This window comes from Halyomorpha halys, unplaced genomic scaffold (assembly GCF_000696795.3).
Source record: "Halyomorpha halys isolate HHAL.00 unplaced genomic scaffold, Hhal_1.1 Scaffold647.1, whole genome shotgun sequence".
Classification (NCBI taxonomy): domain Eukaryota; kingdom Metazoa; phylum Arthropoda; class Insecta; order Hemiptera; family Pentatomidae; genus Halyomorpha; species Halyomorpha halys.
In genome coordinates this window covers 87,407-115,348 of record NW_027114427.1, presented here as the reverse complement: position 1 = coordinate 115,348, position 27,942 = coordinate 87,407, and the positions used below count along the sequence as shown (strand labels likewise).

Here is a 27,942-nt window from a genome sequence, read left to right as displayed (position 1 = left end):
CGTCGAACTAAAGCCTCGGTTCTGCAGGTATGGAGGACACCTTCTACTACTATAGTACATTTGTACGAATAAATATAGATTACAGGGTCTCTTCCATCTTCATACCGATTGCTGAATACTTGCTGGCCATTCTTGATGAATTTTCGAGGTTTCCTATCGCCATACTTTGTCCTATCGTCATATCTACTTTTTCCTCAACAGTTTAAAGAAAACTGTAAAGTTTATTTTACCTGTTAGGGAAGCCAATCGGTTTACATTAATTTCAGACCGTGTGACATCGCTAAGCTCTAGTGACTCCAAATTTGTGGAGTTTTCATTACAAATCAGTTATTGAAGTTAGTACAAGGGTACACACAAGACTGTAAACTACTATACTTTTATTTTTTTAATTTGTCCTAATATGATTATCAAACTCGGCAATGTTATTCATTTGTATATGAAGATGATGAGACAGATGACATTACATCCCTATAGTGTATTTTATAGACTATGTTGGTCAGATAACACTGAAAATGTAATTGTTAATTCAAAATCTCTGGCCACAAATTATAATATGTTTACTCTACAAATAACTTATTGGAGATAGCATACATGTATGCCATGTCAGTTATTCGGCCTCTGGCGGTTGAGATTCATTTGTGCCATGGGACTAGCCAGATTCCAGCTTGTTTCAATGATACATGGTACGGGTACCGTCAGCCATGAGAGGTCTTATACCATATATTATTATGTATACCATATTTAACTTTAACATGAAGAATATTTAAGGTACTAAAAATAGAATAGAATATTTTTAAATCTTTCGTCTGTTACGTCACGAGAGTACTGTGGTTCCATAATGCTATCTTCATATGACCTTTTATACCTCTAAAAGATTCGTTCAGTAAAGACTTGACAGATGCTACTGTCATAGTTTCATTGGTGGTATCGTGGATTAGTCATTTTACTTCTTATCCATGGTTTTGTTATCATTGAGTATTTAGTTAAACTAATATTGAAAGTGCAGTCCATAGACATTAAAAATGAGTTTCCTTAGTAAAGTTTTCCTAGGCAAAAAAGAAGAAAAAGCACCCACAGCTTCGGAAGCTATACAAAAGCTTCGCGAAACTGAAGATATGTTAATTAAAAAGCAAGATTTTTTGGAAAAGAAAATCGAATCGGAATTAATCCTCGTGAAGAAAAATGGTACAAATAATAGAAGAGGTATGTTTTGTTTTGCTCATAGGTTAATAGGAATTAATTTTAAGCAAATCATAATAGGACTTTTTATAACCAAAAGTATGATCTTGAGCAAATAAACTAAAATGTATCTATTGAGTAAAACAGACCAGTGTATTGAATTTTTATTTAAATTACTTTCATGTTATTCCTACTGTCATTTTTGTCAACTTTAGAACTAAGATAATAATACTATCAACTAGTAGTTCATTTACTATAACCTTATTTATTTATATTTTAAAGCTTTGTAATTTTGAGTTATAGATGTATCGGAATTTTGAGTTATTGGTATGTATGAAGAAATATGGCTATTATGTTCAAAGAAGTTTCACTCGAATGGTTTTATAATTATGTATATATTCATATTACTCAGTAATATTTTGAATGTCAGTGCTTTAAACATTTCAATTATGGGATCGTAGCAGGCTTACGATATTGTAACTCTGATGAACATGTTTGCATGTTGCAACTTTAAAGCATTTTGTTATTTATACTGACATGTCATTAGATTTCAATCATTGTAACTCAAGCTATAAAATATTGTCAAACTATAGCTTTTTTTTTTTTTTTTTTTATATACATATCAGTATAAAACAGTAGACCTTTCTAATATGCTAAAATATAAGCCATCCCCCATTTTGAAAATAGTTTTCAGGAAAAACACATGGGGGTGTAAAATTTAAGCTACCATTAAGAAATCAATAAAAAAATATGTATATATCTGGAAAAGAAACAAATGTGCATAAATTAGGTACGGTTTAGATAAATATTGATCTTAGTATCATAAAAATATTGTGAAGAAACTTTGAATTTAAAATTCAGACTTTATTTCTTCTTAAACTTACCTAATTAGTTTTGTATTCGTACTTCTAAATACTGTGTACGTTAGCTATTATTCTGATCTGATTTTTCATAATCTTCATTTTTTTCCCAACTTTTAGTTAAAAGATACCATTTTTCTTTAATGTATTAAAACATCTCTGATCTCATTTCAAACAATTTTTTTTTTTCATGTTTTCTTCCCAAAATGTTTGAAGGGTTTTTGTGATAATATCAACTGTATTTTCTTTTTCATCTCAAAGTTGTAATGAAAATTACTTAAAATTTGTGAGTTTCGGTCAAACTCAAATTATGTTTTTGAATGTATTAAACTATACTCCTTGTTTTGCTGTAGAAAATATCAGAAAAAGCCTCGACCAATATTCGGACAAATATAGTTATAATTTATTTTTTTTGCTATACTTTACTTTTGGACTTCATTAATTTTATTCTCTATATTATAAATTATCAAAGATTTAACATCTTGGTGAACCCACTTTTTGTATCTTAGGAGGTTTTCATTGTTATCTCCTTACCCTTTTCCCCAATTTTGTTGCTGTAGTCTGAGAACATCATTTTCAGATTCTATTTTCACATCATTCACATGTGTTTTCAAGCTTAAATCCAGTTATTTTAAAATAATTTGAAATCGTGCTGCTAGTTACATTGAGCCTAGCATTTCTCGCATACCTCATAGAAGAAAAGATTATATAGATTTTTTTTTTTCATTATTTATCCTACCTTCTATAGCTCTAAGAATATTATGGACAACTTCTATTCTACAAAAGTTTTGATTAGATTAAAATAAGTATGCTGTGTGGCTAGCAACCGAATGTTATTGGGCAGCACAACTTTGTTGTTTTTTAATAAAGTTTTTCCCCTTGGTCCAAAAGTAGTAATTCGTGGGGGGGGGGGGCCCAGTATTAATGGGCTTTTATGATGTTATTGGCGACCTTTATATATACTATTAAGGAAATCTCCACTAAACTTGAATTAATTTATAGAAGTGAATAAAATCCATTTTAAGAGTCTATTTGAGGCAAAAATGGTGAGATCATAAGTTTTGTACGAATCATTCCATGTATTTCACTTATACAGATACTGCTTATTAAGTTTTTGCGGTCATCTCACAAAGTTATTTACTTATCCTTCCTTCATATTATTTCACTGAAAATTCTTGATATTTGACTGTTTTAGTTTTTAAAGATTTATAAAAAAATTTTATTTGAATTACTATTTCATTGTTATCTTAGCCTAATTATGATGATTACAATGCGTTTTAGTGATTTTAATAATGTTTGGTATATCCAGAATTGAAAACATATTTCTCATGTTCATTCCAGTTGCAATTCAAGCACTTAAAAGAAAGAAGAGGTATGAGAAACAGTTACAACAAATTGATGGTACCTTGGCTACAATCGAAATGCAAAGAGAAGCTTTAGAAGGTGCTAATACTAATACAGCCGTACTTCAGACAATGAAATTTGCTGCTGATGCATTAAAAACTGCCCATAAACACATGTATGTATAAAATCCTTTTTTAGTATGCATCTTTCATATCTTTGACAATGCTGGTATATGGTAGCTATTTTTAATATGTTGTAGCTTATTGATATGTTCATTATGCTGTTTCAATGTTGATAATTTATTTTTTGCAGTAACTATTTATTTTGGAATAATTTTAATTTTATTTATTTCAGTTTCTAAATGTGTTAACTGATGTATTATATCTTTGCTTATTACTGATTATTCGTGTTTACAGATTGATTTCTACTACAATTTTTTACTTTTTTGATTATTGATTTTCTTAAAATATATTTTTTATTTTGTTTGTAGGGATGTGGACCAAGTTCATGATATGATGGATGAAATCGCTGAGCAACAAGATGTCGCTAAAGAAATATCGGAAGCTATTTCTAACCCTGTTGCTTTTGGAAATGACATTGATGAGGTAAGACAATTTTATTTTCCTTCTTGTTTTTTTTTTTTATGGTCATGGATATGATTATGGAACAATTTTTAATATACCTAATTTATATATCTAATTTTTCTCTGGATATTGATTTGTTACCTAATACCCTTATTTGGGACTTAGTCCTTTATTTGGAGTGTCCCTTAAAAGGATGATAAGTTTCAATATATTAACCCCTGGATTATGGTGTTGTGCTGGTGCAGTATAAAGGAAGGTGGGCCTAGCACGTACTGCTGGAGCATTACTCTCGGGCCGGAGCTCTGTGGATAGAGAAGTAATGAATTCTCTCCCTCATTAGCACTTCACCACAGTATTTTGCTGTGGCAGTACCCCCTAGGAACCATATAGTAGTATTGTGGAGAGTATGAAACCTTATCTAGCTGCCAGATAGAGTACAACTTCTGTTTATAAACTTGAAGTGGTCCTGTTTATTGACAGTATTGACTGTCTACAATTTTCAAACTCTCCATCTTTCATGCTTCATTATATATCTATGTGTCATCCTTTGTCTGTATTTCAGTGTAATTATTCATGTTGTGCTAGGTTTTATATGATTAGTCTTAGCATTTTCAATTTTTCTTTAATTTCAGAAAGTTTTTTTAGTATACTTTTACTAATGTGTGTCATATATAATATAACTGAGACAGATTGTCAAAGAAGCCCTAATAATTATTTTTGGCAGCGGCTCTGAAGAAATACTACCAAAAGTCATGAATCAAAAAGAACGAAAGGGAACAAAATAAAAATAGTATTGTTATACCTATTGTAATATATATTATTATATAAAACTTTTTTATATAAATTATATGGTGGACATTTAAAAAATACAACCAATTAACAAATAATTCATTTCAATTTGTTTTGACACATTAGTTTAAGGGAGGAGAGGAAACTATTCTTACCATACCACCATACATACATTTAACGGGTAACAAACCACTGTTATCTGAGACTTCATAAGATTACTGATTTACTGACCAACAGGGTTAAGTTTTTTTATTAACATGTTACTTTATAAGTGCTTATCATTTGTATAATTTTTAAGATGTTTCATCTTCATATCATTATTATTGGTTTTATATATTTATATTTTTTTTTATAGGAGGAACTTGAAAAGGAGCTAGAAGAATTAGAACAAGAAGAGCTAGACAGAGAACTTCTTGGGACAGGTCCAACTGCCGATCAATTACCTGATGTTCCTGCTACTCAGCTTCCTACAAAACCAAAGCCAATTGGTAATTATGCTTTATTAACAACATGAAACATTAATAACTTTTTTCCAAAATGATTTCAATCATGATTTAACTTTTAATTATTGTTCAAGATATCCTAGTAAAAATTCTTTGTTTCTATATTTTTTATCATATTCTATATTTCATTATAAGGATGTGTTAGAGAATAATTATCCTAGGGATAATTTTAAGGGATATTTTTCATTCATTTATTTCAGATCATAGGAATTTGCTGTTATAAACATAATTTTATTCATTTAATCGTATATGCTATATTTATGGCCATAATTATGATTTGACTTTTTTTATTTAGCATCGGAAGATGATGAAGAATTAAGACAATTACAGCAGTGGGCAACATGAGTGAAACATCAGTATTAATATATTAAATCATATTGTTGAAATTTATTATGTGTAACTACTTATCTTTTTTTTTTTTATTTTGGCTTTGTAACATTTTTAAATAAACTCGTTAAATAAGTTGTATTTTGCGATCCCAGAAATATTCATTTATTATGTTTTATGTGATCTATCTAGTATTGTTTTATACTAAAAAATAGTAACACCAATTTTAAGAACAATCATTCTGCCTTGTTATTGTTATGTTCTATGATTCATTTGATCTAGCTTGTAATATACTTAATAATTATAATATTATTTTAAATAATATTTTATTTATTTTTTAATAACAATTGTCTCTCCTTGACTTGTTTTGGTTGTGATAACTAGTTAGTATCATCAAAATTTAAGTAATAAATCTTATAGTTTTTTTTATCTATATTATAGGTGACATTTGGACAAGGGTTCACTTAAACAGCCGTTAATTGTCTAACCATACTTAGTTCTTCCTTTAATATATTTTGGCTTATCAAAACAGTTACCAGGAAGAGTCATGCTATTCTAGAAATACTAGACTAGGAATAAGTTTATTGATATTAGTCTTTTAGAAATCAACTTTAACCACTATGTCTAATATCCATGACAGTTATTACTTTATAAAGATCTTAGTTAATCAAATCTAAGATGTCTTTCTTTAATGCCTACGCCATATGAAATTCACTATATTGGAGATCAGGGCTGAAAGCCGTAATTCTATATTCCCACTTGAAGGCCAATAACAATAAATACTTGAGTCACACTGTACAAATAGGGAAGAAAGCAAACTCTGTATAACTTATTATTATATTTATTATGGACATATTTTGCTCACTAAAGTTGCTGTGAATTTGATCTTAAATTTGTTGCAATAGTTCATTTATAAAAAGAAACAGAAACAAATTCATTCTGTATGATAAACTTCAAGTTAAACCATGTTTAAACTAACAGCACCGTTATATTTCCTCTCCCCACAGCTGTAAGTTTTCTTAGTTTCAGCATTACATTATTCCTTCAGCCAAAGAAATCATATTAATCAGAGCTCAGACTTATCTCAATTAGACTCAATTAGGTTATTTATTTATCTTTTAATGTTAATTTCAAATAACCTTTAGAACATTATTATAATGTACCTTATAGTTTTGCCCAAATCACATCTTAAAATAATATTTTCTAAATGACAAAATAACTTTGATTCACTTAATCATAGCCAATGTAAAACATTTAAAACTATGAAAAAAAGGAGAATTTATATTTAGAAACAGAGAGCGTCTGCTATCTAATTTCGGAATCAAATTCTTAATAGCTAATAATATAGTTAATTTAAATTGTAAGATTGGATTAAACAAATTGAAGTGACACCAATCAACTGGGTTTAATACTGTAGTCCTTCAGGCTAAAGGGACGATTCGATGGACAACTCATTCACTTATACTATTTAAAACATCTTCACATTAAATACTTTTCAAGGTACCTGCCCTAGTGATGGTGCAATTCTGTGGGCACTAAGGTTGCAACTCCCCTAGCAGAAGGGCATGTAGTGTAGGTTGGTAACTCTACTGATCGAAACTTACTTAACCTGTAAACCAACAGTAGCATCAGAACTATATAATAGTTTGTCTTAAGGGAAATGGGAATTGATTTAGTGGTTTATTATTTGAAGGCAATTAATGTAATTTTCTGTTTAAGGAACTAATTAGCCTTCTTATTTCAAATTCTTTATTTTCTTAATTTTACATCAATTAATTAACAGTATCAATGTCATTAAGGTTTTTTATAAATTAAATGACAAAATTTCAAATGGAAATTGAACTAAAATGACCAGAAAAACAGCAAGAAATGAAAATATTTTCAAGCCAATTTGCCACGACAAAAACTGATCTGTAGCCAGTTTCCATAAATTTTCGATTGCCCTGTCATATAATGCTTAGGAAAGAGAAACACTAAAACATTATACCAACACTAGGTATACATCTAAGCAATTATATTAGTTTTCTATGACATAAAAACTGGTCTGGCGGCCAGTTCCCCAAGTTTCCATTGGGTTATGATTGGCAGAACTACTAATTTATGTCGGGAAGGGGAACACAAAAAAAAATGAGACCAAAATCAAGTAAATATATCTTACCAATTTTTTTCTTTACATTTTCAAGCCAATTCGCTGCAATAAAAATTGGTCTGACGGTTTCCATGGGCTTTCAATTGGTTGACAACATAATTCGTGTTTAGTAATGTTAACTCAAGAGACCAAAATAGAGTATACATGTATATTAACATTTTCAAGCTAATATGTAGCAACATAGAAATTGGTCTGGTGGCTAGTCTGACTTCCAGCTTGTCTATTTCATTTAATTTGTCCAAATCTCGCAAGATTAGTCCACCATTCCACTGAATGTGCTTTATTATGACCTATAATCTTCCATATACAAAGAGCAAATTTCAATTCTTCTTTTATTGGCACAACAGGCACATGAAGCTGCCCTTGAACTGCTCAACACCCGCCAACCATTTTTCTCTATCCTCAGTTGTCGCAGATTCCGCCTCACAGCATCCCTCGATCGGCCTACCATTTGGAATGTAACTGTACAGTTTATGAGGCACTATTTCCTCGCTCAACCTCATTACATGGTCAAGCCATTTTAGCCTCTGTATCCTTATGTACTTGGAGATGCTACATTCCTTATAGAGCCCAAATAGCTCATCATTTTTCTTTTTTCGCCAATTACCTTTCTCGCATATGGGCCCTAAGATTCTCTTCAGAATTACTCTTTCAAACCTGTCTAGCTGGTTAATGCTTTTATTGCTCAGGGTCCAAGTTTCTCTACCGTATGCAATGACTGGCCTTATCAGCGTTTTGTACAGGGTGAACTTGGTCATACAGCTTACAAGTTTGCTTTTGATTAGCCTTACAATGGAGGCTCTATTTCAAGGAAGAATTCTGCTTTTAACTTTTTCTTCTTCATCCTGGTTCTCATTGATAATAGAGCCAAGGTAAGAAAAACTTCTTACCACTTCTAAATTATAGAGGCCCAGTATAAGGCGACTCTGCAAAAGTTTCAATTCTAGTCCTCTTGAATTTCTCAATAGCTTTTGTCACAGTTAAACATCCTCCTCCCATAAGATCCTGCGCTCCTAACTCCATAACTTTTCCATATCAAATAGTGTCCTGAAATGATTCCTTTCCTTCTTGTTACATCTTTCCAAATATAACTTGCTCTCCTCTTTGGCTATTATTGGATGTTTCTTCACTTTCACCAACTCTTTTCTCCATCTACATCAACGATCTTCCTGATTCTATTCACCACTCGCATTTTAGTTATACTCTGATGATCTCTAAATTTACTTATCCTTCCATCCTTTAGAGATGCTCGAGGCCATTCAAAAGATACAAGATGGTGATAGTATCAACATACGGACATTAAACAATGATCTGAGGCTGAATGCTGGAAAAACTAAGCATCATTCAAGTGCAGTGCCTCCTTTGTTACCTCCCTTACTTTACCTCAATTATTAACCCATTCACTTTATTACATAGTAAAAAACCTCAGAGTCATTGTTGATCAGCACCTCTCCTTAAATAATCATATTTCCCAGATAACATGTAAATTTAAAACTATACTTAAGCCATTCCTCAGAAAACCCATCAGCTCCTAGTATTCTCTCTTGTTTTTCCCCATTTTGACTATGGTTGTTTGGTCCACGAAGCACTATCTGCTGGGCTAGAGATGAAACTGCAGAGATTCATGAGATTTATTTTCGGGCTTCCCAGGCCCTCTCATTCCTCGGTTGGTGTGCCAAGTTGAAGTGACTTAATTCAACTTTCTGACAGCACTACCTCCTTGGTTTTTTTCTTTACCAAAGCTTTAAAACTAAAAAATCCTACCTATCCTTGATCTCCTTGGTCTATGTTCATCCATCCATTCATTAAATAATAGATCCCACCAACTGATTTATATATGCTCTCTCATAGAACCATCTCCTTCAGCAAATTCTTTCTCATTTGTGTAACCTCCTTTTGAAATTATCTCCCCATCTTTATTCCTTAATCTCTGTCCATTCTTTCCTTTCATGCCAAAATTAAGAATAGTTCTTCCTTCACAATTCCTATTCCTTTACCTATTACATAATCAAGCTACCATGTCGATGTAAACAATCAGTAGAGCCATAACTTTAACTACCACAATAAAATTGTAATTTTAACCTGAGTACCACAAAATATTTAATATTTTATAAATTATAAAAACATATCTTTCCACTTCAATTGGCAAATGGATGACTCTAGTACAAATAGTACATGAACTCCCAATATTATTAGAAGACTATTGTATTAAACAAGAATCTATACTGGTATTACAATTATAGGATTGGAAGTATCTATTGTACCGATATATTAAATAAAATATTTGACTGTCCCAGAACAAAGTAACACCAAATTCGAATCATTGTAACACAAAGTTTGTACTGAACATGTGTTTGCCAGTTTTCTAGTTATCAAATCAATCATAGGAAGAAACCTGTAAAGAATGGATACGAATTTCACAAAAACAGGACAGAAAGTAACAATGGTTGTCACTGAGACTAAAAATGTTCTTCTCTTATACACTGAAACAATCAAGATTGTACTGTATGTTGTTTCAAATAAGTTTTGGATGTTTGTATTATTACAAACCAGTGCTACATACATCCTTCTTATATATTTCAAATATTACTTGTTCTTTTTGATGAATAAAATCATTTTATTTTTATATTAAATATAGATTTATCTCCCTTTCATATTAATTTTAATAATATTTAAGTATGGGTAAATTAAAAACTGCATACATGATATTTAACAAAATATATTTACTTTAATAAAAACAATCTAATTAACACCTTATAATTAGAAATATATATTTACACTATGTACATTTATGTTGCTTGACCATTTGAAATAAACTCAAGTTTTATCAATAATCACAATTAAAATACATGATTTTACAACAACAATCAAGTACTTCAAAAAAATAAGTAAAACACATGTTTCACAAACTTAAGCTTGATGAACAACTACTATTGAAATACATTAAGAATAAAAGTAAAAAGTATGTTTCACTATGACTAAGATGAAGAGATTACAGCAGGGGAGATCCCTGTACCTATAAACGCTTACCATAAAGTATTGGATGAACACTGTAAGCATCTGGTTGGACTGACATGCATAGGTCTTAAAAGAAACCAGTCAGATGGACTGTGCCTCCAAATGCTTATCAACTGCTTTGATGAGTTACAATTTCTACTGTTCACTTTTTCAGTGTTTAAAAACAAAAAAAATAATTTTGTTAATTACAAAACATTAATTTTTTAAAATGATAAAACCTTTATTTTTCTAATATTAATTTACTTAGATTTAATTACTTTTCAAATTATGTACTTTTATAAAGTAACAAGAACTTGAAGAAGAATGACCATTCTTTTTTATCTCTTTCAGACCTTTTTTTTAAGAAGCATATCTAAACTCAAATTTCCAAGCTGAAAACAGTGTGTATGCTAGAATATATATCCTGAAGTTGGACGGAGAGGGGGGAAGGGAGGAATTAAACTTAGTGAAAAGAACGATCCTAGCAGTAAGGCAAAAACATGAATGTAAATTTTATTATTAGGTACAACTATCTCCCCTGCCAGACAAATTTTATTCAACTATATTTTAGCCCATTCAAAATTTAAAACTTTTCTGTGGTTTCTTTACAATAGAAACCATTTATTCTCATATCTGCAACCATTTAAAAAATTGTTGTAGCTAAATCCAAGTAAAGGTTCTTCCAGATAAAGTTGATCTTCAATATCTTGACTACTTTCATTATGTGCAGACATTCCATCATCACTCCTCTGACTTAATAAAATCCAGTGTTCTTAATATATTTGACATTTTTCTCATCAAAAAATGTTGAGAGTGTGAGTATACCATAACTTCTTACCTTTAACATAGATCAAATCATTATAGCATTTAACATAAAACAGCCTATATAAATGCACACACACACACAAACAGAGAGAGGGGGGGGGTAGACCTTACAAAATAGCACTTGTAGCAACAGAAACTGTGTAAAGGCACGATGCAGCTCCCCACGAGATCAAATGTTGTAGACAGTATTGTCAGAACACTATTCCCTGAACAGGCGAATAGTATTAAATGTATAGACAATATATATATAATAGATTTCTACAAATTACACAGGAAGAGATAGAGGAAACACAACATGGCAAGGCACCAGGATTGGACGGAATTCCTAATGTAGCTCTGAAGGTGGCTCTCAGAAAATGGCCGGATCTTTTTATCGATCTCTTCAATTCGTGCATTTGTGAAGGCTCAATTCCGAACCTAGGAAGAGACAGTGCCCTGTACTTATTCCAAAGAGTAAGGGAAGACCCGCTAACCTATCGTCCAATTTGCTTATTGGATACTATGGGTAAGGCATTCGAGAAAATCCTTTCCCTCAGGCTATAAGAGTTCACGGAGAGAATTTATGACCTCTTGCGGGCTCAATACGGATTTCGTAAAGATCGATCCACGATAGATGCTGTTGGATTGGTAGTCGAGATGGCCTGCACAGCAATTGCAGGAGTATGGTGGAGGAGAGATGCTAAGTGCTATGCAGCAATCATCACTCTAGACGTTAAGAATGCCTTTAACACTGCAAGATGGACCTGTATGATAATAATAGATGCCCTACGGACTATGGCGGTACCACCCTATCTAATGAGAGTTCTCACAGACTATTTCAAAGTTCTGTTTTATTTTTCAGACATTGGCCAAAGGAGATACAAGGTGACTGATGGGGTCCCACAGGACTCAGTATAAGGGCCTCTTCTATGGATCATCATGTATGAAGCAATCTTGAACTTGACAATGCCGGATGGAGCCACAGTTGTGGGATTCGCAGATGACATTGCAGTTGTAGTGGCAGCGAAGTACTTGGAAGAAGTTACCCTCATCACTAACCAGGCTGTTGCTATGGTCCAAGGTTGGCTGTCTTCGGTAGGCCTACAACTTGCAGATCACAAGACTGAGATTCTCCTAGTAACAAGCAGGAAGCAAACTGAGTCCATCACTGTTACGGAGGGTAGGTATGAAATTTGTTCCCAGTCTTGCTTAAAATACCTAGGAATCATGATCGATGCACGTCTCCGCTTTAATGTTCACGCAGAGTATATCAGCGCCAAATCTGCTAAAGTAGCATCCTTTTTGTCACGCCTTATGCCAAACGTTGGAGGTCCCAAAGAAAGTAGCCGAAGGCTTCTTGCTACTGTTGTCCCCTTGATTATGTTATATGCAGCCCCGATTTGGAAAGAAGGGATGGTTACCAAATCATTCAGGAGACAGATGGTTTCAGTTTACCGCAGAGTTTGTTTAAGGACAGTTAGTGCTTTTCGAACTGTTTCCTACGAAGCGGTGTGTGTGATTTTCCGAATGCCACCTGTGAAACTCCTTGTTGAAGAAAGAAGCAGGTACTATGGACGACGCTTGCACTTTTCCAGAGAAGAAGAGCAAAAAATAACCATCGACCAGTGGCAGCATCGTTGGGAGGCTGCAGATTCCGGGAAGTGGACTCACAGGTTAATACCCGATGTTGGCACATGGTATGGTCGCCAGCATGGTGAGGTGGATTTTTACATAACCCAAATGTTGACCGGACATGAATGCTTTAGAGCCTACCAGTACCGCTTCAAACTGGACAACACTGCAGAATGCCCTGGATGTCAGACTGTCGAGGAAACCGTGGAGCACGTGTTTTTCACTTGCATTCGCTTTGCGGCAGAAAGAAGTGAATTGGAGAGAGTGTGTGGAGGGCGCATCACACCAGAAAACGTGGTGAGCTATATGCTACTCTCAGACCAGTATTGGAACACAGTGAAGAGATTCACCACAGTTGTCCTCAAGTGGTTGAGAGAGGAAGAGGGCTAGAAGACATTACTAGCATGGAAACGTGAAAACCATGCGAAGAAAGCGAGGCGGCACTCAGCCATTTCCCTCCATGAAGTAATGTAAAAAAAACACACACAGAGTATCCCAGTATGTCTGTTTACCACCATTAACCTCTATAATTTTTATAATTTAGCTGGGTCATAATAGTGGCATTTAGTGCATCTTCCTTACAAAGGTATCGTTAATTTTTTTTAAACTAACCTTCCTTAAGGTTTTTCAATTTCCCAGACCCATTCATTAAAATTTTCTACTCGTCAGGAGAGAAGGAAATTTTTAATGATTTTTGAGATTTACACCTTCAGAACGTGTCAGATCAAAAAAGTACCCAAAATGAATTTAAAAAAAAAAAAATAACTTATTCCATATTTAAAAGTGCTAGAGAATCAACAATACCTTTAAAAGATTGACTACATACCACTTATGACCCAGGAAAAATCAAATAAAAATAGCTAAAATTGTAGAGATTAGTGGGAAAGGTTGAACCAGCATCCTCAGACGACCTGTATATAATTAAGAATTTCAAACAGATCTACAAAAAACAAAATAATCTGTAGCTTTTGGGGTAACTAATGTAGATAACCCTAACAAGGATTGGAATTGAATATTATCTTATTTTGTAATCCAAAGATGTTAGGATATAATTCAAAATAATACAGGATACTTAATATTGTAAAGCTAAGTAATTTACAAATCCCAGAGAATTGCAATTTCTCCTCAATCATAGTAAAACATTAACTAAAAGGGACAAATAACAATTAAATATACTGCTAATCTACATATTCATTATGATTAATAAGGATATACCCTACAAAAAAATACCTAAGAGAAAAAGCAACTATACATCACAGTATATTAATAAGAAAAATTGTAACTGGTAACAAAACAGTCATAGAAAAAAACATTAGGACATCCAAGTCCTATCAACAGGAAAAATAACAAAAAGTTCTGTACAAATTACAGATACATATTTGATACCTCTCCTCATAAGAAATTGTCAAGTACAAGATAGAAAGGGGACATTTTGGTTCAGAAGACGAGAGTGGTTTTCTAAAAAAAAAAGTCATATATATAGACTACACCTTTACTTTGATGCACATTTTAGAAAAATCTAGGTACTTAGAGGAAAATTTGTAGTAAACATTGAACACAATATTAAAATAGTGAATAAGTTTAACTGAGCACATTTTTCCTGCCAACTTTCACCAGAGTTCATATATGCATTTCACTTACGCATTTCTCACCAAAGCGCATATTATACCCATGCATATTGGGTATGCAGTCAATGAAAAGAGGTGATTGCAAACAGTTCCAGGGCAACATAACACAGGAAAAAAAAAGAATGGTGATATTGATGACAGCAGTGAAGAAGTAATTAGACCTAGAAAATACAGGCATTTTATTCCAATTTCTTCTGATAGTAGCGATACTAATCAAAGTGAAAGCGATATTGACTGAAAGGGAAAAAAAACGAGGTGAAGCAACTATACTACAATGTAAAAATACTTCTGCAATACAGTACAGTGGAAAAATAAAAAAGATGTCAACATGCTGTAAACAATGCATAACCTAGAGTTTGCTGATACAGGAGAACAGAACTACAAAACTGAAGAAAATATTGTAAAACCAACAGTTGTTTTAGCCTATAATAAAAAAGAGAAATTAATCTGGAGTTAGGGGATGTAATAGCATACTGTATTCAATGAACAATGCTCATGTGGATCTTGGTGTCATTAGTTACCAGAGGACTCAAAACATCAAAATCAAATTAATTAAATTGAATAAGAAATATAAAAACCACTAAAATTATTTTATTAAATCAGAAAATAATAAAAGGACATATTTTTGAAATGTAATACAGAGTAATCTCGAAAATGCGAACTGATTGCTGCAGGGTTTTTTTTTGTTTTGTTTCTTTTTAAACCAGTTTGGATTACTAGAGTGTTCAGAGTACAGAAATTCGGATTACTGTGATGTATGTGATGACTGGCAAATAGCATGGTAAATTTAAAAAAAATAAAAACAAAACAATGAATAGCAACATTAATATAATATATTAAAATCTCACCTGTCTAACAAATGATTTTCATGAAAAGTGAATTCCCTGTCGGTTGAAAGATTCCAGCACCCTAAAAAAATGAAATTAAAATAATGATGCATGGTTGTAAAAATTAATTTTATTACAATATACATCAAATAAAGAGATATTATTATTGTGTATTAATATTGATAGTAATAGCTATGTTTGGGTGAGGTTCTCTGCCAGAAGACTCTAAAAACTAGTTAAAAGTAAGGGATACTATAACGAAACCTACACTGATTAGCAAAGAAAGATATCATAAATCAGTCTGATCATAAATTTTATGAACATTAACAGTGAGAGGGTTTTACCTTAAGAAGTCATCTACGTCCATTGTTCTAGCACGTAAATTATTTGCATTGACTTCCGTCAATACATTGTTTATTTTTTCTGTCATATCAAAGTTTGGTGGCAAAACCTAAAAAGTGAGAAATATTTTTAATATCAATCAAATATCAAATAACCCATGAAATTTTAATATTCAAATAGATAATAGTAAAATATTAAAAACAAAAATTCAAATGTAAAAGATAAGCATTACAATAATTAGCAAATATTATTTTATTAATCAAAAGTTTTGTAGAGGATTAAAATAATTATAAGAAATTGATTTGTCAAATACATGTATGCAAGGTGTTCAAGACTTGATTGACACCCCTCTTAATACCCATCATTTTTGAAATTTGGGTAATACTTGGTAAGGCACAACTATCCTCCTGAGGTTTCATCCCTTCCATTATATTATTATATTCCACCCCAACTTTCTACAGTACTTCTCAAGTAAACACAACTCTGTAATAATTTTCTATGGAATGGGGTATAATAAATATATATACAATATTTATAGGTTCGGGTAAGAAATGTGATACACAGTAATTTGAATGCAGTATAACCTTCATTGACCTCACTCACTATCCTCCCCTCCAAAATAACTGTAAAAACATTAGCTGATGAGTTTGGTAAGAGTGAACTAACTAGGCATAACTTAATCGAAAGAAAAAACAATGGCATTATTACTTCCATATCTTCTGTAGAATCCATTATACCCTCAGCTGCGAGAAAACTATGAAAACGTCATAATCATCTGACAGTATCAGTATAAATAGTTTAAACAGGAGAATACTGAATGAATTCGGATTTCAGGAACACATTTAATGGTCAAATGGTTGGCTTTTTAGAAAATTTTACACACAATACATATAATTGATAGAAATCTAAGGTGAACCTTAGAGTGGAGACTTGACTGCTGCAATGTTGTTTAATAAGGAATTAAATTCATTGATTTTCATTTTAAATCTATCGCCAGACGAAGTGTGCAGGGACAGATGATCATATAATTGGGAAAGCTAAGAATCCATCTTATAAAGAAACAGATATGAGATTTTCGATATAACCATTACAACCACCCAAAAGCTTGGTTTAAAAGTTATTTATTGTGAGCGGTTTTCATACTATCCGTAACAAAATTTCAGGATAAGAAAGGGATACCTAAAAGATCAGTACTGCCGGATAATTCCCCTAAACACCCTTCAGAATCCAAAGTATGGTCAAATTTGTTTCAATTAGATACCCCCTAATGTGACCTACTTAATGGACCAAGGCTTCCTGTTTGAAATTAAGATACAAAAAGATTTTTTTCTGTCGAGAGAAGTCCAGAAGAGAAGCCGAGCAGACTAAGGTGCTCTGTATAAAACAAACAAAATGAATGACAATGAAAAAAGAGATGAAGTTGAGGAAGAAAAATTAATTTTGAAACTAGTTGGCTACAGGGATGCTGTTATCACCTTCGAAACTGATGAATTATTATTTGACCAACAGTCTTCTAGCAGAATTTTTCCAAAAGATAAAATGAACAGGAACAAATTTCCCAGCTAGATCAAGAGAAGAAATATATAATAAATGCCATTCATACTACAATTAAAATTGCTGGGAGCCTTGAAATTTCATTGGAATTAGAAAAAGGAAATAAACATCAGTGGGTATTAATGATGAAGACTTGGAAGCCATTTCACCCGATGTAGAGGACATCGAAGACATCTTATCTAAACTCAAAAATAATAAATCACCTAGTAATGATGGACCCCCAGCAGGATTGTTTAAAGCAGGGCATCACGTAGTCGCCAGGGAACTACAGGACCTGATAGCTCAGATATGGGAGGAGGAGACCATACCCAAGGAGTGGAATGAGGCTGTAGCAGTGCCTATATACTAGAAGAAAGGAGATTCAATGATATACAGCAACTATCGAGGGATTAGTTTGCTTAACAATGCATATACAATTTTTTCCATATCCCTGTACAATAGGCTCCTTCCGTATGTTGGACAGAAACTGGGTGATTATCAAGGTGGGTTCCGGTCCAATAGGTCTACTATTGATCTAATCTTCGCCCTAAGGCAAATCTCTGAGAAGATGAAGGAATATCAGCAAACAACTTGGATGCTGTTCATTGATTTTCGGGCTGCCTATGATACAATCGTAAGGAGTGAGCTCATAGTGGCTATGCATGAACTGGGGCTTCCTAGTAAACTCACTTGATTAGTAAAATGCACAATGGTGAGCACAACCTGCCAAGTAAAATCCTGTGGGTTATCAGAGCCTTTTGAAGTGTAATGTGCCCTAAGACAGGGTGACCCAATAGCTCCTCTCCTGTTTAATATCACTCTACAAGCAATCATAAATAGAGCAGGAATAAATCAGGAAGGAACATTATTCACAAAGATGACCCAAGTTCTGGCCTATGCAGATGACATTGTCATCATTGGTAGATTCCTGCAGAGCATTAGGACTCCTTTCGAAGCGATGGATGTCAAAGCAAAAAGGATAGGCCTGCATATTAATGGAGAAAAACCCAAGATTATGCTGTTAGGTAAGAAGCCTCTGGACCTCAGGCAGAATCGCCTTGTAATGGGCTCCTATAATTTCGAAGTGGTAAGAAGTTTTTCTTACCTTGGCTTTATTATGAATGAGAACCAGAATGAAGAAGAAGAAGTTAAAGAAATTTGCTACTGGAAATAGAGCCTATTTCTCCATTGTAAGGCTAATCAAAAGGAAACTTGTTAGCCGTACCACCAAGTTCACCCTGTACAAAACGTTGATAAGGCCAGTCGTCACATACGGTGGAGAAATTTGGACCCTGAGCAATAAAAGCATTAACCTGATAGACAGGTTTGAAAGAGAGATTCTGAGGAGAATCTTAGGGCCGGTACGCGAGAATGGTAATTGGCAAAGAAGGAAAAATGGTGAACTTTTTGGGCTCTATAAAGAATGAAGCATCTCCTCGTACATAAGGATACCGAGGCTTAAATGACTTGGCCATGTAATGAGGATGAGCAAGGAAAGAGTGGCTCATAAATTGTACAGTTATGTTCTGGATGGTGTGCAGTAACATGGTAGGCTGATGGAGGGATGCTGTGAGGCAGGATATGCGACAACTGAGGATCCCAGTTACTCTTACAGAAGATAGAGAAAGATGGTTGGCGGCCGTTGAGTAGGCAAAGGGTAGCTTCATGCGCCTGTTATGCCAGTAAAAGAAGATATTGCTATATCTACACCTCATCTGATTTGGCTCAAATTATATTATATGTAAGAATCTCTACTATTATTATATTCTTCACTAATACTGCAAAGAGGGGAGCCTACACTTATATAAAATTTTCTAGCATTTTCATTCAAATTTTACTGAGTCAAGTTCTTAATATCTGCATATCATAAAATTTTAAAATTATAAATAAAGTAATATTTCTTTTTTTAATTATTTATGCATATTTTGTTATTTTTATTTTTCAAATTATTATTTTTTTTTTAAGCAAAATGAAAGTTGGCTCAGAAAATGTATAAATCAAATGCTTATCTATAATCATACTTTACACAAAAATCTTTTTTAATAATTATTTAATTTAAGTAGTTTTAAATAATTTTATAACTAAAATTGAGAATAAGAATAAAAATTAAATATGGAATGTCTTAAGAAAGCTATTAATAGAATTTTATTTTACAAAATAAATATTCTTATAATGATGAAACTGAGTAGATCATTTTACTTAATATCATAAAGCTACTTACAATATTATTTAGTGAAGCATAAGACTTATAATTCTTTTCCAGCACAGCAACAACAGCGGTTTGTTTAAAAACCGCACTTAGTTGTTTATTTTTTCTTATAAATGTGATTCGTGTAAAACCATCCCACTCTTTGAAATTTATGTCAGGTGGTGGGTTTTTAGGTTCTAATCTAACGACATTAGAATCAACCTTGGGAGGGGGCTTGAAGTTATTTTTTCCAACCTGAAATTAAATAAAACTTGTAAAAACATATAAAGTAATGTATCTATATTATATATTGATTATAAAAATAATAAAGGGCGTTAACATACTTTCATAAGTATATCAACTTTTGCCAAAAGTTGAGTATTAATAGATAATCTACAATATAATTTGTCGCCTGGTTTAGCAATAAGCCTGTAGGCAAACTCCTTTTGAACCATGAGAACTGCACATCGAAAAAAAGGTCTGTGCAATAAAAGTTTAAAAATTAGTGGTGATGATATCTGATAGGGGATATTGGCAACACATATGTTAAAAAATGGTAATTCAGATTTTAACACATCACCAACTTTTATTTGCAGTTTAGAATGGTATGGTGTGCTTAGAAACCTTTTTTCTAATTCTCCAACTAGCCTGGAACACAGAGTGAAAAATAGAAAATGAGGGAAAACTTAAAAAATAATTAGTAAAACTATAACAAATTATATTAATTAACATTATTTATTTAGAATTTGAATTCCATGTTTCGACTTCTTACAATAATTAGCTACCAAAAAAATTAAATGCACAAATAAACTGTATACTATACATAAATTTTAAAAAAATAAAGAATAAAATAAATCAATACCCAAGTTGAAGATGTTATAAATAAAAGCATGAATTTAAAAGTAAACCAATATGTTCATTGTGTTATCACTATGAATGGACGAGAAATTAAAGTCATTACAATTTTTAACTTAATAAAATTTAATGATTATTATATAATCATAAGCCCTAAGAAACTTAATATATTTACTTCAGTACACTGTATAACAATAATTATTTTGTTAAATAATCACTCAAAATTATTACTAACACTGTTACTTTCACTTATTCATTTTTCATTTCACCTGTTTATGAAATATATAAAGAGAAGTATTGAGATTATGAACAAAATTTTTAACAGAAATATATGTTTAAGTCCAAATAACCAAGTCTAGCAAAATGGTCTGTGTGTGTCTGTATATATGTAAACAGCCTCTATGAAACTGACTTTAGTAAGAAAAGTTGTATGAAATTGACATTAAGTATTTAAGATCGGTATACACCCGGGATGTTATAGCAACGTTTTTGCTAAAATCAACGAACTAAAAGTTGTTGCTTCATATAATAGATTTGACATTTTTTTACTATTTTATAAAAAACAGGTACAATGATTTTTATTAGATTGAACATATTAAAGTAAAATTAAGTGGAATTTAATTCAGCACAGTTTTATCCTCATTAAAACTATGTAAAAGTACTTTAATTTCAAATATTATTAAGAGGAAAACACTCTAAAGTACCTTTAATTTTGTTTATTTCAAATAGCTAACCATTTCTTATTGTTAGTTGTAATAAAAAAGTTATGTAATGACCACACGAGATATTTAAAATAAGTAAGAGTCTGCCAGAAATGTTAAAATAATTTTAAAAACTCTAAAAGGATTGGATAGAACAATTAAGAAAACTTTTTTAAATATTAATAAACATACTAATTATTAAATTATAGCTGTTAAAATAATGTTCCAGTGCTTGAACCAATAAATTAAATACTTTTGAAATAAAACAACAAACCTGACATCTATTTCATAGGCTAGAACTCGTTTTCCTTTTTCTAATAATTTAGCCGTTAGATTTCCCGTACCAGGACCAATTTCCAAGACAATATCCGTAGGATAAATGGATGCTTTTTCTACCATGCCAGTTATAATAGCAGGATTTTTGAGAATATGTTGCCCAAAATTTTTATTGAACATGATTCCTAAAATATAATTTCATATCCATTTCATCAAAAAATAATACCATTAGTAATTTTTAACAGCAAGATAAATAGATAAACATCATAGTACTGCAACCAATTTTACATTAATTTGTTATTTGTAAAATATAATATTCATCTGAGATTTAACAAGAACAGTACATAAACTATAAAATGAGAATAGACTATTGGTTTATGATATAAGTATACAAAAGAAACACAAAGTATTAGTTGAAGAACTCTAAAAACTTCTTGTCTACTATGAGTTATAAAACTAGGAAGAAAAAAAACCAAACAGAATCAAATGAGGGATTTAATTTTGCTAATTGATATTTATATGAAACAATTCTCACAGTCATGGCAAATCAGTTACTCTTTACAGAGACTCACACAAAAAATTAGCAAAGATTATTAGATTACTACGTTGATAACAAACTTGTTGAAAATCATATATTTACTTAAATCAGTAAGCAAGTCTGCTTACCAACCAATATTCAGATAGAGCAACTAGCATACAACAACCGCCATTCTCAAGAGCGTCTATATTATGAGAGAAATATCACAACATAAAAAAACATCAGCAACCTATCAACTTTATTCTACTACATCTTTTAATAATATTCCTCTCATTAGTTGCCAAGAATGACAAGTAAATTGCGGGAAACTTTCAAGCAAGGCTTCAAAATGCTCATTTAATAGAACATTTCTCTTGACTTTAAATTTATCAAAATAAACTTTTGTCTGCATCAGCTATCATTTTAAACAATGAGGTTCTACCAAACCATGAAATTTTTATGGAACCCTATTTCTATTATACAAATGTCAAATCATCCTAAACTCTCAATATATCATAAATAAACTATTTATAATCACCTCAATGTAAGTTATAAATGAGGTGATATTAGTTGACCGTAGATTAATATGAGAAGATGGTCAGGGTGCGGTCAGCAAATAAACAAAACCTTATTTATTTGTACCATATAAGTTTTTGTTTATTTGCTGACCGCCCTCCCCCCCGACCATCTTCTCCTCATCGTATGTTATAAATGTACGAAACATGTTATCAGTTTCTTCATAATTAACTGAATTAAATCCAGTGTAAGTTCAACGTACATTGAACAGCTCTGAGTGTAAACCAAGAATATTGGCACTATAACATATTATACCCCAGGGTAGAAAGTGACTCTTTAAAAAACCTAATTTTTTTTAGGAGAAAAAAATAATTACACAAAAAAATTCATTATTCCCAATGTCCTTAAGCAATTATAACTACAGTTAAACTGATGTTATTCCTTCCTTGAAGATAATAAAGGAGCACTATAGGAATACTGAAAAACCAAAACCTTGTTCATGGAAATGACTTTTCTGGAAGGGATGCAATATCATAATCCAACATCTAATGTTTTCCTATAATAAAGTTCTAATATCCAATAAATAGTCTAATACATAAATAATGTTCCAAATAAGCTTTTAGCTAAACAATAGAGCAACCAAAAAACAAACCAAAATTATAAAATAACATAAACTGAACACTTATTTTAATTAAATCATAAAAAATTATGTTCACCAAAACAGAGGGAAACATGATTTCAAAAATATAATCAGTTCACCATAAGATTACTTAAAATGTACACTTAATTGTAATGAACTCACCATGTTTCTCAACAGATTTATGAATTCTACTTTTTTTATCAACCTTAACTTTCCCCATCGTTTAGTGAATAATACAGTACACAGTTAAAATAAGGTTGTCACACATTTAAAACTCAACCACGCTGAAGACTCCCACTTTCTTACGTGTAATCAATAACGAGTCGTTCAAAGCTATGCAAGATCCATTACCAATGCCGTTCAGGAAAGCTTAAAGAGAACTTAAGATAGAGTAGAGCCCGATTGAAAATACCTATGCTTTAGTAACAATAGTTATTCATCAAGCAATCATTTTGTTACAATATAAATAATTTATTCTATGATTCTAACAAGGCTATTTAAGAAAAACTGTAAAATTATGAAAAAAACAACTTTCTAGAACATAGTTTCATCCATTCTTCTTCCATTCTTAAATACTTTTCGATGAGTTTATCATCTTTCCAAGGATCTTTTTGTCGTTTTTTTTTTTAAATAAATTTTTGAAAAACAGAATTATAGCCCTGTATGGAATAAAAAGCACGTACTGTATGATACTTATAAAATATATGTAAAGTGTACTTTTTTTACAGTAATCATGGATGAGTTGAAGAAACAAAAATCATCCTGCGAAGATTTTTCGTAAGCCTATAACAAAAATATTTAAAAATATCTTAGTTGTACTAAAATATTATTGATTCGTTGGCAAAAGAGGTTTTGTGGACTTAGGAGATTGTTTACGAGTTTAGAAACATTGAAAAGGAAGTAGTGTAAAATAAGGTGACATTGCACCAGTTTTGAGTTTTTTTTTCTATACCAATTCTTCATTCTCTGACATAGTTGAATGAATTTAGGGCTGAAAGATAAGAACACGTTCCAGCTTTCTATTTCGGTTCACAAAAAATTTAAGTGCTTGAAAATGGTGGGAAAACGTTTTATTTTTGGTACAATCTCGCTCGACACTGTGGGTCTGAGTTACCATCGGTTCAGTTGTGGCAATTCTTACACTATTTACTATAAAGAAAGAATACTCATAGTTAATTTTGACATCTTCTTTTAATAAAAAAAAAATGTACTTCCCAAAAATTAACACTTTCTTTTAAAAGTTTTTAATTGAATGATAACACAACTGCAACAAAAAAATTATAAATTTTTTAATCGAACAAAAACCTTATTATTTTTAATCTGAAAATTAACGTTTTTTATACGAGATGTCAAAAATAAATCCGCCTCTCACATCAAATTGTCGGTATGCAACTGACAGGACATACTGACAGGGGTACATTCTCACCACATAAAGTGAACTTACTTTCATTCTTCACATCAAAAGAACCAACACTTTTCAAAACTTGATGAAACAGTGAATTCTGAAAAATGATTATGAGAGCCATATATGAGATATTAGAGGAGTGAAATGATATTTGTTGATTTTGTTGAAGTGAGATGTAAACATTCATATTTTATTGTATACATGTTGCTCTGTGGCAAACTGTGAATATATCGAACCATTTGCAACGGTTTGGTAACAGTCGAGGAAGTTACCTGCTAGCTATTGTTTTAGCGTTATGTGTGTGTGTTGTTTATTCTCACTACAGTAAGAACATTTTATGTTATTTAACCGTAACTAATGTACTGGCTACAAATGTACCAAAAACAAAAAAAGAAATGAAAGAAGACAATAAAACATCTGCGTCTGAACCATTAGCTTGCGTTGAAGAACATGAAGATACAAAAAGAACATTTAAAAATGAGGTTAATTGTGATTAAGAATCTGAAGATGAAAATGGTGAAGCATTGGTGGAAATAAAAGTAAAAAATGAAAAGGCTATAGAAGAGGATACTGAAAATTTATCTAAAGATGAAAGAGAACTGGAAGAACAAGCTGATACAGGAGACCGAAACAATTTGAGATTTGAAACGGAAGAAAATCTACAGATACGGTATTCTAGCAGACTTGAAAGTTCATTAAGATGAATAGATAATTCTAGATAAAAGGAAAATACAGATAATTTAGAAGGAAAAAGTAAGAAAGTTGATTGTGAAGCAGATAATTTAGGAGAAAGTAAGAAATATACTAGTACTAAGAAGAAGAAAAAGAAAAAACAAAGAAAGAAAAAGGGATTCAGTATTTCAACGAATACAATTAAACTTTGAATTGATAAAAATCCTCAAATGTTTTTTCTGTGCACGAAACTAATATTGTAATTTAAAAATTATTTTATTAATGTATGTGAAATATTGTAAAATAAAAATTCTGCTAATCCTGTTTGTGTAAGAAAAAGTATGTAAAACTAAATTTGATAAAAAATGAATATTTAAGAGGGCGTGTTGAAGTGAGACGTAAAAATTGTATTTTTTATTCTATACATGTTGCTCTGTGGCAAACTGTGAATATATCGAACCATTTGTAACGGTTTGGTAACAGTCGAGGAAGTTACCAGCTAGCCATTGTTTTAGCGTTATGTGTGTGTGTGTTGTTTATTCTCACTACAGTAAGAACATTTTATGTTATTTAACCGTAACTAATAAAACAGTAAAAACACTTTATTTGTGTCCACCACCCTCACATTCAACAGATTTGTACATCTATACCGTTGTGCCTCAATAGGAAAACGGTGGATAAGAACTCAATAGGAAAAATAGGAACCTTTAACAAAAAGCCACCGAAGAACACTTATTTGCTGAATTCCATTTTGGCCTATTCTCATCCCGCGTGGCACAATCTCACCTCATTTCAGTGGCTGATCCAGAAATTTTCTCAGGAATTTACAGCATCGCAGTACCTATCACACCCACGAATAAACTTCGCAAAACATATACTGTTGTACAACCAGGATTAGCGCGCTATTGTGATAGTCAGGAATGTTGTCATGGAAAAATAAGAAGTATGTCATCACTTCAATGATTTGAAAATCCGAAAAGTTGGGAAATTTTAGAACCTAATTTACAATACAATTTTTGTTACAAAATATTAAATAAAGTGGTTATTATACTCAAAATAACTTATAGACGTTTTTTTGACTAAAAGTTGTAAAAAAAAAAAAGGAAAAGCTCCAGACCAACTGCCTAGCCTGCAGTAAGTCGTTAAAACTTTTTAGATTTGCCCCTTCCCCATAGTTAGATTTCGTAACTTCCTTGCTGATAGTTCTAACACGGCTGAAAATCTGCACAAGGAAATGAGCCTAATATAAAAGATCGTCAATCCCCTTCCTCTCTATACATTTAAAATTAAATGATTTAAATTTAACTACGCAATTAAATACTTTGATTTTATTAGGACAGTCTCTTATCAGGGCCTTTTTAAAAAACTAATTCCGGGTGGGACTGCAAAAACCCTGGTAGTGATATTCTAGGTCCTAGTCCGGCACCCTGTGAAGAAAATCCATAAAACATTATGGCCGATTAAATTACTTTCTTGTAGAAATTCTGGTTATTTTATTCTGGAAAATATTCCAATTTTTATTTAAACTACTGGTTCTGGTACTGGTAAAAGTAGGAGGCAGGAAAAAATCCAGCAAGTGGACCTTGTATTGATTTACAATCCTCAAGAAAAACCAATTGGGTGGTATACTTTTATTTCTTCATTTCACACTTTTTAGCTTTCCCAATGAAATTCAAAAGGGATCACCAATGGATGGGAGCTTGTATTCCAGGATTCTAGCCCAGACGGCCATACCACACTGATATATCAGATATATATATTCTTTTTGAAACTTTTATCCAATATTTTTGTTTTCTGAATTTATTAGTGGCTAGTAGATATGGGTTAGGGGGCAAAGGGAGGGTGTTTTCACAATTTAAGGCATAACTAGTTCATAGAGGTAGCTTATAACGATATTTTGATTGGTCAGTTTATGCAAAATTTTTAGGAAAAGGAAAAAATTTCAGGAAATAATCCCTAGACTTCCAGTAAGTTGGGAAATACGCTGAAAATTGGCAACTATAGAATTATCCCTCACCCCTACAATTTTTAGCAACGACTCTACATCCAGCTATTTCGAATTCAAGATTCTAATCCAATTTCACGAACCATGAATTCAACTTTGAAGAAACAATGCAATTACTAAAGGAGTTTTAGATGATAATAAACAATACTACTTCTAAAGAAAGTAAAATAACAAACTGAAATCCATATTTTAAGAGCTCAATTACTAAAGGTGGTACTATTTCTATAATTTCATCAATTAAAAATGAACCTGCGATTGTAATATAGAATTTAATCTCCAATGTTGTATTTTTAATTTGTATTTCTATTATTTATTTATTTTTGTTAACTTCATTGTAGTCATCCTATTTTTTTATTTATTTTTTTTATAAAGCTTCCCAAATCTAGTGTTAAGCATTTTTTCTACCACCATGTATGTGTACCAACAATGGTACGGTAAAGAGCAATGTGAGGATGCGTAGACCTTGACTAGATAAAAATAATTATGAGAAGATAGTTGACCGTGGATAATATATATGAGGAGAAGACGGCTGGGGGGTGCGGTCAGAATATAACACAAATTAGTTGAAATAACTTATTTAATAGTACCTTGCTCAGCCTCCACTGGCTCATTACCAGTGATGCGGCGAGAGGGTTGCGCTGGGATCTCTTGAGCTCTGCTCTACCCCTC

General features: G+C 31.8%; 2 protein-coding genes across 3 annotated transcripts; one reads left to right on the top strand and one right to left on the bottom strand.

Moving 5' to 3' along the window:
- Positions 1 to 898: 898 nt before the first annotated feature.
- shrb (charged multivesicular body protein shrub) lies at positions 899 to 5,727 on the top strand. Its single transcript, XM_014427464.3, has 5 exons — positions 899 to 1,203; positions 3,381 to 3,558; positions 3,874 to 3,988; positions 5,112 to 5,244; positions 5,555 to 5,727. Exons 1-5 carry the CDS (start codon positions 1,023 to 1,025, stop codon positions 5,602 to 5,604), a joined length of 657 nt encoding a protein of 218 aa, XP_014282950.1. The 5' UTR covers positions 899 to 1,022; the 3' UTR covers positions 5,605 to 5,727.
- Positions 5,728 to 6,469: 742 nt separating this feature from the next.
- On the bottom strand, positions 6,470 to 23,500 carry LOC106685011 (probable dimethyladenosine transferase). Of its 2 annotated transcripts, none has more exons than XM_014427463.3 (7): positions 23,354 to 23,500; positions 21,517 to 21,703; positions 20,031 to 20,334; positions 19,720 to 19,941; positions 15,968 to 16,074; positions 15,645 to 15,705; positions 6,470 to 7,195 (listed from the first exon to the last, which is right to left on the bottom strand). In XM_014427463.3, the coding sequence occupies exons 1-6, from the start codon at positions 23,409 to 23,411 to the stop codon at positions 15,663 to 15,665; spliced, it is 921 nt and encodes a 306-aa protein (XP_014282949.1). In that variant the 5' UTR covers positions 23,412 to 23,500; the 3' UTR covers positions 6,470 to 7,195; positions 15,645 to 15,662. The 2 variants fall into 2 exon arrangements, with proteins under 2 accessions (XP_014282949.1, XP_014282948.1); XM_014427462.3 differs by lacking the exon at positions 6,470 to 7,195 and adding an exon at positions 10,439 to 11,570.
- Between the last annotated feature and the right edge of the window lie 4,442 nt (positions 23,501 to 27,942).